This window comes from Drosophila mojavensis, unplaced genomic scaffold (assembly GCF_018153725.1).
Source record: "Drosophila mojavensis isolate 15081-1352.22 unplaced genomic scaffold, ASM1815372v1 contig_74, whole genome shotgun sequence".
NCBI classification, from domain to species: Eukaryota; Metazoa; Arthropoda; class Insecta; order Diptera; family Drosophilidae; genus Drosophila; species Drosophila mojavensis.
In genome coordinates, this window is record NW_025318899.1 from 24,541,671 (window position 1) to 24,559,174 (window position 17,504).

The window sequence follows — 17,504 nt, forward strand, 5'->3', positions numbered from 1 at the left end:
GACATTTTTTAAACCTTATTCATAAATTAAGTTTAAGCTACAACAAAACAAAACAAAAAGCAAATATTAAAAAAAAAAAAAAATAAAAAAATAAGAAACAAATATCCCAGACATACACGTATGAAATAAAGAAAAAGGAAATTAAGTTCTATTATTTACATATGCGCGCCCAAAAGGCATAATTTTGTTTCAATTATAATATGCTGTAAATGTTAAAGCAAATTCGAAAAGAAAACTAAAAATCAAAAAAAAAAAAAAAGACTCGAAACCAAGCAAGTATTAAGTACACAACAACAACTATAATTAACTAAAGGACACAATATATTTGCTTATTCATTTCACGCATGAATTGTTGTAAAAAGCTAACTCAATTAATTAATTTACATCCATCCAAAAATAAAAACAAAAACAAAAGAAGGCAAGCAAAATGGCAGCGCAACTGAATTTCAAATCAAATTAGTCTAAACAAAACTAAAAACAAGAAGAAGAAGATGAAGAAGAAATTATTTTGCACAAGAAATGGTTATTAATATATTATATAAATATATGTATACTTATGCTTATAATTTGAAATTATGAAGACGAAACAGAGAGAATCATAAATGTAAAACGTATGTATGTAAATGTAAGGCAGCGAAGAAGACTTTTGAGCAACAAGAAAAAACATGTTTTGATAAATATTTAAATGTTTATAAATATAAATATAAATTATGATAATTGATAATTGATTAAATGATTATGCAAGCCAACAACTATTATAGTTTGTAAATGCTTTTTATATAATTTTCAAAATAAAAGGAAATCCAACATTTTGCCATTATTAATTTATAAACGAGTTTACAAAGTGTTTGTTTTTTACTTTTTGTTATTTATGGGAAATGAAAGATACACACACATACATATATATACTATATATATATATATATATATATATATATATGTTTATAAAATATATACTCGAAATATTGGCGTATATTAATTTTAATGAAATGTCAACAGAATGAAACACTAGAAACCCAATGCACGTAAAAGATCTACACAAAAAATATGTAAGATGAAGATATTGAGATGGGAGCTAATCATGATGATAACGATGATGATGATACATATTGTAAAACGATAAATAAATATGCAAATGAATAAGAGCATACGAGAAAAAGAAAGAAAAAAACAAATAAAAACTTATATAAAGAATACGAAATGAAACAAAAAATTATATTTATTTAAAAGTACGCGTATTGAAAAGCAAACAGATATTAATATTAAATAAAACGACAAACAAAGTTAAACACAAATCGTTGCCGACGTTTAATTTATAGTCACATTTATTGCATTGTATGTATATACATATGTATGTATGTATGTTAACTAGCAACTGACAATGGAATGTGCGAAGACAACTTGGGGCAATCCTGCTTACGATCTAGTATATGTATATAGATAGGCCTATGCGAATACTTATGTACACACAACTACACCACTCTCAAAATTAGACTTTACAATTTCATTATTAAGTACATGGCAAGTGGCTCGAGCGCGTCTTAAAACATGTCGAGCTTCAGCTCTAAGTCTACGTCGTAGTTGTCCAGTGCGGTTTTGTTGACGAACCCGAAGTTCCACTGCATTAGGCGGTTCTTCTCATCGCAAGCGTTGACCACCAGCTCCTCGGTGTCCGGCAGGAGCTCCATGCACCGCTTGCCCTCTTTGCCGTGCTTGATCAGCTTGGTGCGGTAGTCATAGTACCAATACTGATTGCCTTGCTGCCCGTGGCAGTCCCACAGCCAAACGGGCGCGTTGGCATCCCATATCTGGACGTCGAGGCAGTCCTTCTTGCGGTGCAGCCGCAAGTCTCGCTTCCAGCTGAGCGACCAGTACTGCGTGCGCTGTGGCTTCACCAGATTTCGGGCGCACGAGTATATGCCTACCCGATTGTGGCGTGGCTTGCTAAGCGTATCCACGCACAACGTGGGGTCGCCCACATTCTGGATGGCGCCACTGGCGTAGTCGGGCGGGTCGATGGGCGGATAGTTCTTTATCAAGTCAAAGGCCACATTCTCCATGAACCACTTGAACGATTTGCACTTGAGCTTCGTCCGTATGGCCTTTTGTGCCGTTAGATCACCTGCGTCTATACGCTCGTAGACGCCATCTGCGCCGTTGTACAAGTACTGCTTGTATTCGTCCATCCAGACCTCAGCCACGCGCTTGTAGTTCTATTTACGGAACATCATATCTTATAGACTGCAACTGATAGCTGATAAGAGTTATTCAATTACTCACTTTGTGCAAATAGTCGCCTCCGCGTGGATTCGACACGTGATTGCGTGGGCCGCGATATATGTGGCCTATTCGGGAGCAGGGCGCATCGTACATCTGCCCACCACACATCCAGATTTTGAAGCTCAGCTCGTACTGCTCACCGCCCCAAATGTCCAGTCCCTCATCGTAGCCCCCCAGCTCCCAGAAGAACTCGGCGGAAATGGCAAAGAGGCCGCCCGCCATGACAGGACTCTTGAACGGCTCCGCTGGATGTTTCAGATCCTCGGGGAGCAGTGGCAGACGTTTGTAGAAAAAGTCCCAGTCGAAGGCGCCACGCGCGCCTTCATCTTGGGCTCGATAGTTAAAATTACTGTGGTCAATCACGTCAATGAACGGACAGACGGCGGTGCGCTTGTTTTGAGCAATCGGCTCCAGCAACGGTGGCAGCCAATTGTAGTTGGCCTCGACGTGCGAGTCCAGGAATATGAGCACTTCGGCAGTGGCGTTCCGGGCACCCGCAGAGCGAGCACCGATCAAGCCCGTCCGTCGTGGCAGCCGCACGACGCGCACTTTGGTAAAATGCTGGGCAATGTAATCCTCCAGCGGCTTGAAGAGATAGTCACGGTCACTGAAGTCGTCCACGAGGATGATCTCCTTGAGCAGCTCCGGTGGCGATCGGTTGATTAGACTGTGCACGGACCGCATGAGCACAGACATATATTCATTGTAAAAGATGATGATTACGGACACCGTAGGAAGCTTGCTGAGATACAACTTCTTGCGGCAGCTGTTTGCGAAGAGAAGGGCGAGTTAGAAACGAGAGCAAAAGGTGAATCAAACACTGAATTGGTACCCACTCCTTATGCCGTATGTCAGGAACGGAGCGATTCACAGATATGGAGTCGGAGAGCAGCGCATTGAAGCCGTTCTCGAGCGAGAGGGCCCTCTCATATTCCCGCTGACTCTCGTCTTCCAGCTTCGCCGCCACGCCCTGCTCGCCGATGCCAACGCGCTTTCTGTCCCGCTCTATTGCCGTGTAATCATGCCAGTCTCTCTTGATCAGATTGTCGTCTGGTGCTGCCACCTGAAGGTCGCCGTCGTCTTTTGCTTTGTGCTTTGCATCGACTTCCTCGAGATCGGACTGGTCCGCCTCATCCTCTGCATCGTCCCCCTTTTCAAGCTCCGCCACTAATTCGTCCTTCGGCTCAATGATTTTCTTTTTATGATTTGGCTCAGGCAATTGGATATCTCTCGCTGCTTCCAGACGTTGCTCGGCGACCCTTGCTCCTGGCTTCAAGGGCTCCGGTTGGATGCCATGATGTATCGGCTTATTCGTGTACGGCGTAGACGAAATCCAGCTCGTGATGAGCAGGAAGAGCATCAGCGAGAGCAACGCCAAAAACGACGACTTGATAATCCATTTGATATTCGGCCGACGCATTCTACTAGAAGATTATGTTTCTTTTCTTCACTACGGATGGATACGTGGCGGGCTACGCTGCCTGTGATCCACTGCTGGAACTGATGCTAACACAGAAACTCATGGGCAAGGCGAACTGAAGAATGTTCCGTGTGTTAGCTCAGCTGTTGTTTTTGTTGGTTCCGCACGCTCGGTTTTGACTACCAGCTAAAAGATTAGAGCGACAAAAGAACACGTAGAATAAAATGCTACATATATACATACGAAAAGTGAACACAGTGTGGAAAAGATAAAAATAAATATTAGTCTATTTTTGTCTGCAGTACAGCACAAGAAAGCCGAATTTTAGCACAAATTTAGCTCATTCGAAACAGGTTTATTAAAACACGGAATTTTCATTAGCTTCAACGTTCTACGCGGTTTATCATAAATTTATATACAGATTTTATGCTTCGACAGCGACTATGAGCCATGGGACTGGCCTTCTAGCCCAAGCTTTACTTCATAATATGTCAAGAACACATCTGTGAAGGTCTCTGATGCAAACCCAATAACGTGAGGCACATCAAATATAAGTAATATTAGGAGTAGTATATTGCCAGTACAACTAATACTATTAGAATGTTCCACTTTTACGCCTACTTTAAATGCTCCTGCTACTAGTTCCTCCTTACGACTACTAGTTCTACTACTATTTCAAATGCTACAACTAATATTACTACTATTACTGTAACTAATTGAATCTACTACTGCTTCTGTAACACTAATTTTACTGCCACTACTACAATTACTTCAAGTTCTAATACTACTACTCCACATACACAATGCACATCATATAGGCATATTTAAAAACCCTACTAGATTTACAGAATCTTTTGAATAGCCTACTTCTGTTCACTGCGAATGTTATAGAGAACTGAGAAAACGGCACCGCTCGAGGTTCTCGAAATATGCCCGACGCTCATGCACTCATGTGTGTGTGTGTGTGTGTGGGTTCTACTATGATGCGAGACAATTACACAAAAAGCAAAAGCAAACAAAACATTTCACTGATAAGCGGCAACAACGACGCGTCGTCGCGACGTCGACAACGACAACGACAACGACAACGTTGACATTTTCGACTGACAGTCGAAAAAAGTTGCTTAGTTAAGATAAGTTCCAAATGGCAGGCCACTTCCGGTATTTTAAAGTGAAAGTAATTGAAGGCACGTAGATAAAATGCACCAAATTGCCCAACGTTCGAATGAATTTAATAGGAGAATTTTGTTTACTTTTTCCGTTTGTTTTGCTTTGTTTTTTTGTTGTTTGTCACATGATATGTTTTTATGTTACCTGTTAACTTTCGCCATTGGGAGAATGCCACTGGTTGTTGATTTTTGATTAAAAATGCCCAAGTTCAAGTTGGCTACCAATTTATACAACAAATTCCTTCCACGTCCACTAAATATGTCTTCTTCTATTTGGACCAACAACTGCTGCTGCTTCTTGAACGCGAGCTGTTCTTTTGCTATTCACCACGACGCGCTGCCACCCAAATCAGCTGCCGCATGCTCGCGATTCGCGATTCACCGGCAACAACAATCAACAATCAACTATACTAAATGTTTTCGATTACTATTTTGTTTATTCTTGTAAAGCGTGGTACACCTTGTTACAGTAATTTAATAATTGTGGTTTGGTGCTTACTAATTAGCTATTTTCAACATTTTCAGCACTTCCTCCTTATATTTGGCTATGTTGTACTCATTTTCGCCCTCGTTTATCAGCTTCTCCACGCTGTCAGCATAGGTAGCACTGGGTGCTTGCTTTTCTCCATTTGCATTCCAATTGAGAATTGCTTCAGCCGAAAGCTTTGCCTTATTCCGTTCAAAGAGATAGACCTCCATGTCGGCCTCTGACTTGCTAGCTTCCCATGGCTCCGTAATGAATGACTCGTGGTAACACGCCGTCAGCAAGTACAAAGCGTAGTCGTAATTCTGTTTGCGCGTCGGGCAGCGATCAGCGACAAACGTTAGTACTCCAGTCTCTTGGTTGTACCGATCGCCCACGAGGCGTAGAAATTTGTCCTTAGCGTGAGCATCGAACTTTAAGTCCGACAGTTTCAGCGTAATTGTGACACGACGAGCCTCAGGATGCCGTATTGTCGGCAGACTGTGGCAATAGTCCGTAGTGACGACTTCTACGGGAAAGATAGCCTTCCAGGTGGCTTCCGATTCTAGGCCCTTCGGCCACGGGGTACAAAACTTTTTAATTGCCTCGCATTGCTGCCGAATGGCCGGTGGCGTCAAATGCAAGAAATTTGGTATTTTCATTAGCTCCGCATTCGCGTATTTTGAGGGAGCAGCTGCTCCTCGCTCTGTGTAGCCTTGGCGCAAAGGCAGCGGCACGCTGGCAGGGTGAAAAGAACGGGGGCCCGACCAGACAGCTGTCCAATCTTGATCTACAGGCATATGCGTTGTCCGCGGGGGCGGTACCACCTCCTTCTTTATTACCCGCCTGCGTGCCTGTTGTTTGACAGTACGTAGATTGAGCACCCGGAATTCTGCAAGCACAAGTAAGTTCATTCTTATGATTGTTTACCATCTATTCAGCTTACCCTCATCGTCTTCCGCCGAATGCTCCGATTGCTGCTGCTGGCTGCTGAATACCCGCAGAGTGCGTTGAGCTACGCCGGCATTGTTGCTTCGTATGCTACCCTCGAGCAATCGTACTAAATTAGTTGCCATGGTTAATTTAAGTTTTTTCAATATAATAATAACCAGCCAATTGCCAGTTTTTATAGAAAACTTAAGAAATAAAGTTTACGTAAACCATGCGACTGCGAACCGACATTCACCACAATAGCCAACACATCAGCTGTTTTGGTATCGATACCAAGTACATACGAGGTGTAATGAGAAAGAGTATATAGAAAACAAGAGTGGGGAATGGGCAAATATATATGCAATTAACAGTTTGATTGTAGCCCAAGGTCAAATGCTTCCCAATCGTTTAGTAATATGAGACAAATATAAACACCAAAGAGCTTGGTAGTATTGTTTTACTGCTATCGCATCGCATATTCCACATTGGCCATTACAGTCTATCACTTATCAGCGCATTAATGCTGCTGCCTGATGATAAGCCAAGCAACAGTCGCTTGTATCTCGCGACTCTGTGAGCAAGCAAATAAATCAGTTTTACTTAGTTGCTTATTAGACGACTAGCCGGTTATAGTAGCGCCGTTATTGCACTGATACTTGAGTTCTTACAGAGTAAAAGTCTCACATATTACAAAATGACCACGACAGGTGTCAAACGGGTGCTCTCCATTCAAAGTCACGTAGTGCACGGCTATGTGGGCAATAAGGTGGCTACCTTTCCCCTCCAGGTGGGTGACGCATACACTGTTAAATCTATAGTATATTTGCATATTCATTTTGCCTGCTTTAGCTTCTCGGCTTCGATGTAGATCCGCTGAATTCCGTTCAGTTCTCGAATCACACGGGCTACAATTGCTTCAAGGGTCCAATATCCACTGAAAAAGAATTGGGTCAGTAGTTGTTTACAAACATTAATAATGCAGTCTTATGTCAACAATTTGCTTGCTGTGTAGCGAACATATTCGAGGGTCTGGAGGAGAATAAGTTACTGGGTCACTATTCCCATTTACTGACGGGCTACATTGGCAATCCCTTGTTTCTGCGTCAAGTTGGAGAGATTCTGCGAAGGATCCGCATAGCAAATCCCGATCTGATCTATGTATGTGATCCCGTCATGGGCGACAATGGCAGCATGTACGTACCCAAAGAGCTGCTGCCCGTGTATCGGGATGAGATCATTCCCTTGGCTGACATCGTGACGCCCAACCAGTACGAAGTCGAGCTGCTCACTGGCAAGGAGGTTCGCAGCGAGGCGGCTGTGTGGGAGGCGATGGATTGGTTCCACGAGCGTAAAATAAAGACGGTTGTCATCTCCAGTAGCGACTTGGGTCAGCCGGGCATTCTGCGCGCCTTCCTGAGCCAGATAAATGGGCCACGGCTGGCTATCGATATACCCAAGCAAGGCGACAAGGATCTCTTTTTCACTGGCACCGGTGATCTCTTTGCCTCGCTCTTTCTGGCTCACAGCCATGCCAGCGGCGATGTCACCGAAGCGTTCGAAAAGACCATTGCCACCCTGCAGGCCGTGATCAGGCGCACAGTTGAGCAGATGCCCAGGCAACGGTCCAGTGGACCTGTTCAGGCCTGGGAGCGAGAGCTAAAACTCATTCAAAGCAAGTCGGAGATCGAACACCCGAAGGTGGTGCTCAAAGCCCAACGCCTCAACTAGAGCAGCACGGTGCGCACTCAACCAAACGGACAATACAATGAACAATACTTATCTAATCCAAATATACATACCAGAATAATAATGCCCTTACAGCCGACTCAAGTTTTTTATTGTGCATACTTGATAGATGCCACGTTTGTTTACTCTGGTGACATCTCAAAAGAATCGCTGAACTACGACACGAGCAGTGCTCGTGCTCCACTATAAATACTAGATATGGCTCTCAAGTAGTCAAACAGTTGACGTCATGCAGTTGCTCATTCTCCTTGCAGTCTGCTGCGCCGTGGCCTGCGCCAGCAATGTACACGATGCAACGGACAAAGCCTATTCACCACGCTACACTCTGTTGGCCGAGAGCAAGCGAAAGGATCAGGACATGGGACCTGCTCCAACTGATGTAGCTGCCAGTGAGCAGCAGCCTTGGCGGCGCTTGGCCTATGCCGGCTTCGGCGGTCAGCCAAGTAACTGGCTAGGCTCTAGTACGGGCGGAGCGCTCGCGGCGCCAATTGGACCGGGTCTCATGCTGCTGGGTCTTAATCTAGGCGCTCTTCTCTGCATGCTGCTGGGATTACTAGGTCTGGGCCCATCTTACCGAGTCGGCCCATGGCACACAGGCGATATTTACCGGAGCGATAGACACAATTTAGGTGGGGACAAGGAATCGACATTGTATTTCTAAACTTGAAGCCTTTCTCACAGGTTTACGTACAGCTTATAAAAAAATTGATTTAAATTTACATAATATATATTATAGCGATTATTTAGGGTTTTTACAGAACTAAAAGCAGTAAATTAAAATCGTTGAACTTGCATAAAGAAACCGAAATTGAAAATAAACGCTTAACACAGTGCAATTAAGATCAATTATTTCTTTACGCGAAACGAGGCAGCCCGATTTATTCTTACCACCGGCGCCTCCTTGACGCCCGAGCCAATGGTGCCGGCCAGACGAGAAATGGGTTTGCGCGCCGTCGTCGAGGAGCCGGCGAGAGCTGTGTTAAATATAATAGAGATAATTTATTTAGTAAAATTCTAGACTTATTTTTGGATCTCTGACTCACTCTTTGCAATCAGCGCACGCGGACTTTTCCGCACGCAGTTCGATGGGAACTTTAAATTCTCTTTCTGTATCGCAGCCGCGCATGTGCGCTGCAATCCTTGAGTTGTAAACTTGTTAGACTTGAGCAGAGCTGAAAGAACGAGCAGAAGGGTAGGATAAGATTGCAGCCCTATTTTCACTTGGATCCGGAGCTAACCTTGTTTCACTTTGTCCCTGTCTGCAGATCCGCAGACATTCTGATCCGACAGCAAATCCGATACCATGCGTTGGTTGACCAAGGGTCGAGACTTGGTGACAGTCGCCGTCAAAGCCTTGCGGGAGCTCATGTTGCCGGAAATGACTTGAGTGACGTCTAGATTGCGTGGCTTCTTAAAGGCCTGCTGCCCGTCCTCTCCACTGTCCGTGTCGGAGTCCGTATCTTCAAAGCTGTCCACGCCCAGGTGAAGAACAAACTCGCTATTGGTTAGCGTGTGCGTGTAGCGCCGGTCGCGACTGCGCTTCTTGGCGCTGTTGGTCAATGCTGATGGCGACTCATTCTCCTGCTGCTGCTCGGCGAGAAGCGCATCAAGTTCCAAGTCGTGCGCCGATAACTCTGTTTCGGATGCTGTGAAATGCATCCTTCGCTCAAGTCGTTCGTATACACCTTGTATTTCTGGCGTTAGTTTCTGTGTCTCCTCCAATCGGTTGTACAGCTGATGCAGGACATCGCACATCATGGATATGGATTTGCGTAGAAGGCTCGCATTTTCGGCTTGTTCATTGTTAATACTGGTTAAATGACTGCAGTTTATCTGCTGCTTGGAGAGCTGCACCTCCAGATCCTTGTTACTTAGGTAAATGCTCAAGATTTGGTGATATTTGGACTCCTTCACCTCGACCTTCAGCTTTTTCAGATTTAGGCAAGCCATCTCGAGTTTGCTGCGCCAATGAGGCAGCTCATCAGTATATTTTTGATTTCTAGCGTTTAGTGCCGTCATGTAGTCTGTGAATAATTTAAAGTCCTGCAAAATAATATAAATAAAAAAAATTATTATTATTATTATTATTAAATAATAATAAATAAAAAGGTTGCTCAATAATTGAAAAAATAATTACAAATGAATACAAATGTAACAATTATTTAAATACGCTTTCAATATTAACCGACCTTAAATTTGTTTAAAAAAAATAAACAAATACATTAAAAAATATAATTATAATGACCATAACAAAAAATAAATAAGAAAAAACTAAGATTAATCAACTCTCTTAATAATTGGTACAAAAATTAAATAAAACTGTATATAGTAATTTATCAATATAAGAAAATCAATTTCCAATCGAACTATAGGATATTTATCAAAAGCATTAGCAATTAGAAAACAAGGCAGATCAACATTTTTTACCAGCATACATTGCTTTTTTAAATCACGTTGGCAGCACCGCCAGCTGAATGAATTGAGCTTTAAGCAAGTTGGCAGCTTTGCATGGTATTTAATGTGCAAATCGCAATATTTTAAATAACAAAAAATGTTCGCCAAGATGGGACTGCATTTACGGGCGTTAACCGTTAGGTTAACACCGATTCGTCCGGCAACAGGCGCTTTTACACAACTGCAGCAACAGCGGCAGCAGATCCAGCCGTTAGCAGGAAACGGCGCGGCATCTGTGTTGGGGCTGCAGCAGGCGCGTAGTTATGCAAAAGGCAAGGACAGGAAGAAGGAAAAGGGCGGCAAGGGTAAACCTGCCAAGGTTGAGATAAATGAGCAACAGCTGCGTGAACTGATCAACCTGGATAGCCTGAATGCTCAGATGGAAAAGTCTGTCCTGCAAATGAAGGAGGATTTCATTAAGAATCTGTCACTGCGCTCCACGAGCGGCGCCATCGACACGCTACGCATCAAAGTAGACGGCGCCGAGCACGAGCTGCAGGAGCTGGCCCAGATATCGCGCAAGAATCCAAAGACTATAATAGTCAACATGATTGCGTTCCCACAGACCATACCAGACGTGCTGCGCGCCATTGAGAAGAGCGGCATGAATCTGAATCCGCAGCAAGACGGCACCACTCTCTTCATACCCATACCCAAGGTGACCAAGGAGCATCGCGAGCTGCTGTCCAAGAATGCGAAAGCGTTGTTCATCAAGTACCGCGACGCCATACGGGACATACAGAACGCACAAATCCGCAAGCTCAAGAAGCAGACAGACGTTGCCAAAGACGACGTGTTTGCGGCCCAAACCCAGGTCACGGCCATTGCGGACAAATACATTGCCGAGGCGGACAAACTGCTCGTCAGCAAGCAGAAGGAGTTAACTGGGGAGACCTGATGCCCCTAGACTGATATTGGATTTAACTAGAATATTATTGTGCCCACACTACAAATGTTACTGCCTATTGAAACGTAAGCTAAGCTTATCAGAAATACAGCGAGTCTTAAGCGTTAAATAGTGGGAACTGTTGAAGGTAATCCGAAGATAAGCCAAGAGAATTGTAGTCTATCTTTAGTAATACGCACCTCTTGTATCAGCCGTTGATCCTGCGTCACAGCTTTCCTCAGCTGCTCAAAGTCCTTCTTCAGTGTTTGTCGATAGCTGAGGGTCTGAATCTTGCTTCGGAGGCCAATGACGCACTGCTGCAGCTTAATCACAGAAGTGTATACAGCATCGATGCGGCTGTACCAAGGCTTGAGCTCCTGCATGTCGAATCCTCCGAAGCTGCTACTGCTGCTGGCGGAGCGCTCCAGCTGTGCCACTTTGGCCTCGAGACCTTTATTGTGCTGCAGCAAACGTTCCTGCTCGGCCATCAGCTCGGTGACCTTCTTCACATAGAACTCCTTGGGCAGATTCGATTTGAGCACGTTCTGGCGCAGCACGGAACGTATCTTCTTGGCGCGACTGGCGTACTTTAGGGTGTTGTAGGTGTCTTCATAGGTGAGCGAACTCATGGACACATTAGCTATCATCAGAGTTCGGCAATTGCCGCCGAGGGAGTCCTTTAGGATCCTAGTCAAGTTTGAGTCCCGATAGGGTATGTGCTTCAGCCCATCGGCCAGCTTATTGATGCAATTGCCCAGCGCCAAGAGGCTCTTGTTGATACTGGCGCCCTCCTTGAAACGCATACCAAGGCCTTTGGTGCTAGCAGCTCGTTCACTGCCTGCCAAGTCAATCATGGAAAGCTTCACACTGCGCTTGGTGCCAGTATTTAATTCCGTGATGCGTATGTGAACCTGAAAAATGGCGTGCGACCGCGAACTCTCTGCGTTGGCATCTGTCGGATGCTGGGTGCGGTTCGCGTTTCCTATAGTGAGCATGTGCAGTAGCTCCTCTGCGCTGTAAATGGGCTTCAGCACTAATCCGCTTACGACTACGCCATTTGCGTCCTCGCGCAGCTTTAACGGACCTGTTTTTGTGAGCAGGTTCATAACCTGCTCATTATACACTTCCAGATAGCTGACGCCTACGTCGAATTTGCGCGTAGCGTTTTGACTCTGTATTTTTTCAAAGAGATCGCGCATGGTCAGGAACGTGAGCCCAGGGCAGTTCTCACAGCCCAACATTGTGAACGTCTTTCCCGCACCCGTCGCACCATAGACAAACACCGAGCAATTGTACCTGCGATGTACACATGTTACCATTCCAATTCAAATTTCAGATGCAGGTGAAATTCTACACTTACCCATCGAGCACTGCATCGACCAGCGGCGCTGTACACTCCTGGAACAAGTTTTCGTTTGTGTGATCAGTATCATAGACACGATCGAATTCCATGGTTAGTTTTTTGTTTGTGCGCTTTGAGATGTCTCTGTACTGCTGCTTGGCACCTTGGTAAAAGAATTCGTCGTCCTCCTCATCTGGGTCGAACAACAATGAAGATCCGTCCATCACTTTTATTATGCATCTTTGATTCTGTTCCTTTTCCCGCTGATTGTATGGGCGCACTCGCACTATTACTTTAATATTTGTTGGTTCAGGCATGTTTTAAACTATTCGGTTACACTTTTTGCTTATTGTTTCTCTTTGTATTTGTATTTAATTTTTGATTTGGTACAGCCTGAATTGGACGTTTTTTTGATTTGTTTGAATTTTGCTTTGAGGCGTCTTTCTCTCATTCCGAGTTGAATTGAGCTGTATTTAGAGGGTTGCTTTGCATTCGATAAATTGATCATCGATAGGTATATTTTGCGCGAGTGTTGTCACTTTGATGCTCATGAAGCGAGCATTTATTTTAATTTTATCTTTGTGGTGACACTGTTTGCGTCGTCTTCTTAAGCGCATATTAAAAATAATTTGTACAAAAAGAAAGAAAAACTAGCACAAAGAAAAATAAAACACAAATATAAAAATGAGTTCAAAAGTATTATTCGCATGCTCCAAATGCTTTTCGCGGCACCCATACGAAGAATTATCCTCGGGCCAGCAGCTATGCAAGGTGAACATCAAAAAATATCAAGTTAAAATTTTTAAAGGCAAATTGCAACAAACAAACAGCTTTTCGAATGTGTGTGTACGCATTGTGGCAAAAGCGTAGCATGTGTACGTGGGCCATTGTTTTTGGCACTAACAAAATAAAAATGACGCTTGCTTGCTTGCGAAAATTCTTGCTGCGCATTAAAAGTGAAAATGAACAGCAAGAGGAAGCAGAACTGCTTGCTGCGCTTGCTTTGACCCTGTATCATCGGCAGCGGCATCAGCAGCGATGGCGGCGACACCTGTGACAGATAAAATTCGAAGTTAGAAAAACTGTAGTGTGTCCGGCTCCTGCTACAAGCTGACATTATTTGCAAACGAAATTGACTCGTCGCCCCACCTCTTGCAATTCATGTAATTTACGATGATCCTTAAATTTTCGCAGGTATGCCGTGGTTCTACCTCAGTTGTTAAATGTACTTACTGCCGCTCGGAATTCCCCTCCGCCTCGTAAGTAGAATCGAATCATCCATGCTGCATGTCTCTGCCATTTGTTTTTGTTTGTTTTTACAGCAAATCACAGAGTGCCTGTAAAAAATGCGAACACTATCTGAATAAATACGGCAAGCCCAGTGCCTGCGAGTGCTGCAAAATCGTCGCTGCCTTTGGCAGCTCCAAATGCATGAGGTATGTTGATATTAAATTGCATGTAGTAAGCTGATGCCTAGTCTCAAATAAAAGAGTAAAAAAATGAAGTATTTTCACGAGCAACGTGGCAGCCGCTGTAATTTGAATGCACAATATATAGAATGCAAATGCTCGTATCAAATTCAAGTTGATAATCACATACAACCAACGTTACGAAGAGTATGAATATACATTCAGTATAAAACATGTTTATATTGATATATCGCCCACTTCTACCCAACTAATTGTGCCTTCAAAGTACATTAACTAATGCGCGTTTGCCCTGCCTTTGAGTCTATATTTTGTCTTCAAGTAGTGAATCGAACAAATTAGAAACGAAAACAACGTCTCTTATGAACGCAAAACATTTTTCTCTTCTCTTTTCTGCTCCACGTGTGTGTGCCAAACAAAATGATATACACTTTAACCAAACCAAATATCAAACTAACTGCAAACTGCAAACTGCAAATAGATGCGCCAGCTACGAGGCAAAGTACGGACCCCCGACACAGTGCGACGAGTGCAAGCTGCGATCAGCCTTTGACAGGCGCGACGAGAACAAAAAGGTCAGCGAGAGAAACAGAGCTCAGCAGAGCCAACATCAAGGATTGCTTATATTTTAGTCTTACTTTGTTAAACACAAATTGAATGAAAAAATCGTAATTTTAAGTCGACTCGATGTATGTTGCTCTACTAAGCATGTTCCATTGTACAGATACAACTAGATGCACCTGTCGTGTGGCAGTCATGAGAGCCTAGTGATATTGTATTGCGTTCATAGGAGTGTGTAGGGCTAAATATTTAAGTTAGCATAATTGTGTTTAATATTAAACAACGTGCAATTGTTTGCCTCCTTGCAGGTCAATGGCAAAGTCCTCTGCTGGCTATGTACCTGCGCCTACAAACGCGCTCTGTTGAAGGCCCAGCAAGAGGGACGAATATCCATGTCTAAAAAGCGGCCACACGAGAAGTCCTCATCGACGGCTCACAGAGAGAGCCACGCGTCTGCCAAGAAAGCAACACGCGGCGGCGACATTTCCAAAGGAGCTAGCAACGTGAATTCCAGTGGTGTGACATCAGTCAGCGGCGCAGGCCTAGATCTGCCCGACAAGATATCGCGGGGCAATGGCGGCAATGGCACAATCGCCGCACCAGCTGCGATCACAGTAGACACAAACTCGTCGGATCACGTGGTGGCCATTACATATCTAAAGGAGCGCATCGCCAGTCTGGAGAAGCGCTTGAATCAAAAGGACAAAGAACTGCTCGAGAAGGACAAGCAGGTGAGTGGCGATCAGCATTAAAACACTTGATTTTAGATTTTTAATTGCCGAATTTATCTACAATTTTCAGTTGACAGAGCTGAAGGGCAAGAACTTCGAGAAGGAAAACGAGATGCGCAACAGACTGAAAGAGGTCGAGCGACTGCATGACATGAAAGTAGATAACTTGAATCGCAAAGTCGCTAGCCTTTTGAAAGAAATAGCCGTCATGAAGAAGAGCACCAACAAGAAGAGCGGCGGCGGCAGCGGCGGCAAGGCTGAAAAGGAAGCAGTGAAACGTGAGAATTTGTCTCCCAAAGAAGAGATTGTCGCTGCCGCGCCTGAGAAGCAGAGCAAGCGCGAACCAGAGCGTGATCTGGACAAGGATGAGAAGAGTCTCGACCGCGATGAGGAGCGCAGTGACCAGGAGCGTGGCAGCGTGCATTCACGCTCCGCCTCCAGCAGTCCCTCTTCGAACTGAACGCACAGTTAACCCAACGAGCATCATTCACACTGTCGCAATCACGCTGCATTGCCGTGTCTTTGTTGTAATGATTTTTAGTTTGTCGCTATACACATTTAGACTATTACGCATATAATTTTAATTGTAACATAATTATTACAATATTGTTTCCTACCATTTTATGTCTACACATTTCCCCACTCAAATTGTTCTCTTTCATCTATTCTTGATCTGCCTTCCTCCATGGGAATCACCGATTAGAAAATGTAATTATATAGGCTCAACTTACAAAATTTTTAGTTTAATTTGCCAGATGAAACAAAACTCGAAGAAGAATCCATTGTTTACAAACTTAACAAAATATATACAAATTGGGGACGAGAAAGCTACTCAAAATACTCTTTTATTTAACTCTCTCGACATACAATAACGATAATAAACAACGTTCGACTAATGTGGTTTCGGCTTGTGCCCATCCACGTAGAAATTACGAGTTGCCTTGGGCAGCTCTAGCTCCATGCCCTCCATGCTCTTTTCGAGTACTATTTGACAGCCGAGGCGGGAGTTCTCTCGCAGAAAGGGCGCCATGTCCAGCAGGTCATCTTCCTTTTCGTCTGCCTCGTTCAGCTTTTCGAGATAGTCGTTTTTCACGTACACATGGCACGTTGTGCAGGCTAGAGACGCCTCACAGGCGCCCTCCATCTCAATGCCGTGCCGGTGCGCCAGATAGAGAACGTTGTCGCCCACCTTTCCCTGCACCTTGGTGCGTTTGCCGTCCTTGTCAACGTATGTTATGTTGACGCTACAGCAGGCAAAATATTACTGCAACATAAATACAAGCACTCCCGTGGCCAGTTACTTACATTTCGTCCGGTGACTTGGGATCTTCCCATTCATATTCGCCGTGTCGTAGCACTGCAAGCAAATCGAGACGAATATAATTTCATAATCTGCTCAAACTATTACCAATAGCAGCTGTTCTCAATGCTGAGACGAACCACTTACGTCTTGTTGTGTGCAATGCATTGCTGACTGTATAAACGTGTGAATTTAAAACTTGCTTAAAAACTAATTTACGGAAATTACGCGTTTGGCGCAAAAGTAAACAAAGCATTTTGTAGGTTACGAATTACATATGTATAGCTGTGGTCACCCAAGAATTTTAGCTAATATTGACGGTTTTTACTACCATTTTTAAGTTCTTACAAAGGTAGAAAGTAAGTTGATTTATGGCGTTTAATACAAAAGCACGGATTCAATTATCAAATTTGGCTAGATAATAACTGGCTAGATTAAGAAACTTCTAACATTTAATAACTCATAACAAATCAGCTGTTCCTTAACATAACTCAGGTGTTCTGTATTTGAAGTCAGCATGCCGGGACACTTAGTTCCTCCATATAGCGACAATTTTTCTCGTCTGTAAACCCAGTTGAAGTATAGGGACTTTAGCAATAAATATGGTAGGTATGAGGATTCGACAGCTGCTGTTGGAAACAATTTGTATTTGTTTATTTATATATAAATTAAAGTATTTAAGGAAAAAATCATTTCGAGCAGTGTCAAATGAGTAACAGAATATAATAGTTATTATCTATCGATAACACGTCGTGATGTATATCGAATATATGACAGTCTTAGAGATTTCAA

At 43.7% G+C, this 17,504-nt stretch overlaps 8 protein-coding genes across 9 annotated transcripts; 4 read left to right on the forward strand and 4 right to left on the reverse strand.

The window, feature by feature from the left end:
- Window positions 1–1,307: 1,307 nt before the first annotated feature.
- LOC6583514 (N-acetylgalactosaminyltransferase 6) lies at window positions 1,308–5,170 on the reverse strand. The gene is made up of 4 exons (XM_015162897.3): window positions 5,015–5,170; window positions 3,117–3,886; window positions 2,281–3,046; window positions 1,308–2,213 (listed from the first exon to the last, which is right to left on the reverse strand). The coding sequence occupies exons 2-4, from the start codon at window positions 3,698–3,700 to the stop codon at window positions 1,542–1,544; spliced, it is 2,022 nt and encodes a 673-aa protein (XP_015018383.1). The 5' UTR covers window positions 3,701–3,886; window positions 5,015–5,170; the 3' UTR covers window positions 1,308–1,541.
- Window positions 5,171–5,286: 116 nt separating this feature from the next.
- On the reverse strand, window positions 5,287–6,501 carry LOC6583515 (28S ribosomal protein S35, mitochondrial). Its single transcript, XM_002009147.4, has 2 exons — window positions 6,279–6,501; window positions 5,287–6,224 (listed from the first exon to the last, which is right to left on the reverse strand). The coding sequence occupies exons 1-2, from the start codon at window positions 6,406–6,408 to the stop codon at window positions 5,368–5,370; spliced, it is 987 nt and encodes a 328-aa protein (XP_002009183.1). The 5' UTR covers window positions 6,409–6,501; the 3' UTR covers window positions 5,287–5,367.
- Window positions 6,502–6,959: 458 nt separating this feature from the next.
- LOC6583516 (pyridoxal kinase) lies at window positions 6,960–8,090 on the forward strand. The gene is made up of 3 exons (XM_002009148.4): window positions 6,960–7,052; window positions 7,115–7,214; window positions 7,278–8,090. The coding sequence occupies exons 1-3, from the start codon at window positions 6,960–6,962 to the stop codon at window positions 7,991–7,993; spliced, it is 909 nt and encodes a 302-aa protein (XP_002009184.1). The 3' UTR covers window positions 7,994–8,090.
- Window positions 8,091–8,175: 85 nt separating this feature from the next.
- Window positions 8,176–8,730, forward strand: LOC6583517. Its single transcript, XM_002009149.4, has one exon. It carries the CDS (start codon window positions 8,241–8,243, stop codon window positions 8,670–8,672), a length of 432 nt encoding a protein of 143 aa, XP_002009185.1. The 5' UTR covers window positions 8,176–8,240; the 3' UTR covers window positions 8,673–8,730.
- Window positions 8,721–13,155, reverse strand: LOC6583518 (kinesin-like protein KIF18A). The gene is made up of 5 exons (XM_002009150.4): window positions 12,712–13,155; window positions 11,552–12,647; window positions 9,250–10,054; window positions 9,055–9,183; window positions 8,721–8,985 (listed from the first exon to the last, which is right to left on the reverse strand). The coding sequence occupies exons 1-5, from the start codon at window positions 13,008–13,010 to the stop codon at window positions 8,858–8,860; spliced, it is 2,457 nt and encodes an 818-aa protein (XP_002009186.1). The 5' UTR covers window positions 13,011–13,155; the 3' UTR covers window positions 8,721–8,857.
- LOC6583519 (ribosome-recycling factor, mitochondrial) lies at window positions 10,481–11,481 on the forward strand. The gene has a single exon (XM_002009151.4). The coding sequence runs from the start codon at window positions 10,563–10,565 to the stop codon at window positions 11,361–11,363; it is 801 nt and encodes a 266-aa protein (XP_002009187.1). The 5' UTR covers window positions 10,481–10,562; the 3' UTR covers window positions 11,364–11,481.
- A 102-nt stretch (window positions 13,156–13,257) lies between the features above and the next one.
- Window positions 13,258–16,243, forward strand: LOC6583520 (protein FAM76A). Of its 2 annotated transcripts, XM_002009152.4 has the most exons (6): window positions 13,258–13,464; window positions 13,888–13,952; window positions 14,016–14,129; window positions 14,602–14,695; window positions 14,990–15,412; window positions 15,483–16,243. In XM_002009152.4, exons 1-6 carry the CDS (start codon window positions 13,378–13,380, stop codon window positions 15,870–15,872), a joined length of 1,173 nt encoding a protein of 390 aa, XP_002009188.1. In that variant the 5' UTR covers window positions 13,258–13,377; the 3' UTR covers window positions 15,873–16,243. The 2 variants fall into 2 exon arrangements, with proteins under 2 accessions (XP_002009188.1, XP_032587200.1); XM_032731309.2 differs by lacking the exons at window positions 13,258–13,464; window positions 13,888–13,952; window positions 14,602–14,695 and having other exon boundaries at window positions 14,036–14,129.
- On the reverse strand, window positions 16,242–17,301 carry LOC6583521 (adrenodoxin-like protein 1, mitochondrial). The gene is made up of 3 exons (XM_002009153.4): window positions 16,860–17,301; window positions 16,718–16,769; window positions 16,242–16,656 (listed from the first exon to the last, which is right to left on the reverse strand). Exons 1-3 carry the CDS (start codon window positions 16,966–16,968, stop codon window positions 16,305–16,307), a joined length of 513 nt encoding a protein of 170 aa, XP_002009189.1. The 5' UTR covers window positions 16,969–17,301; the 3' UTR covers window positions 16,242–16,304.
- Window positions 17,302–17,504: the final 203 nt, after the last annotated feature.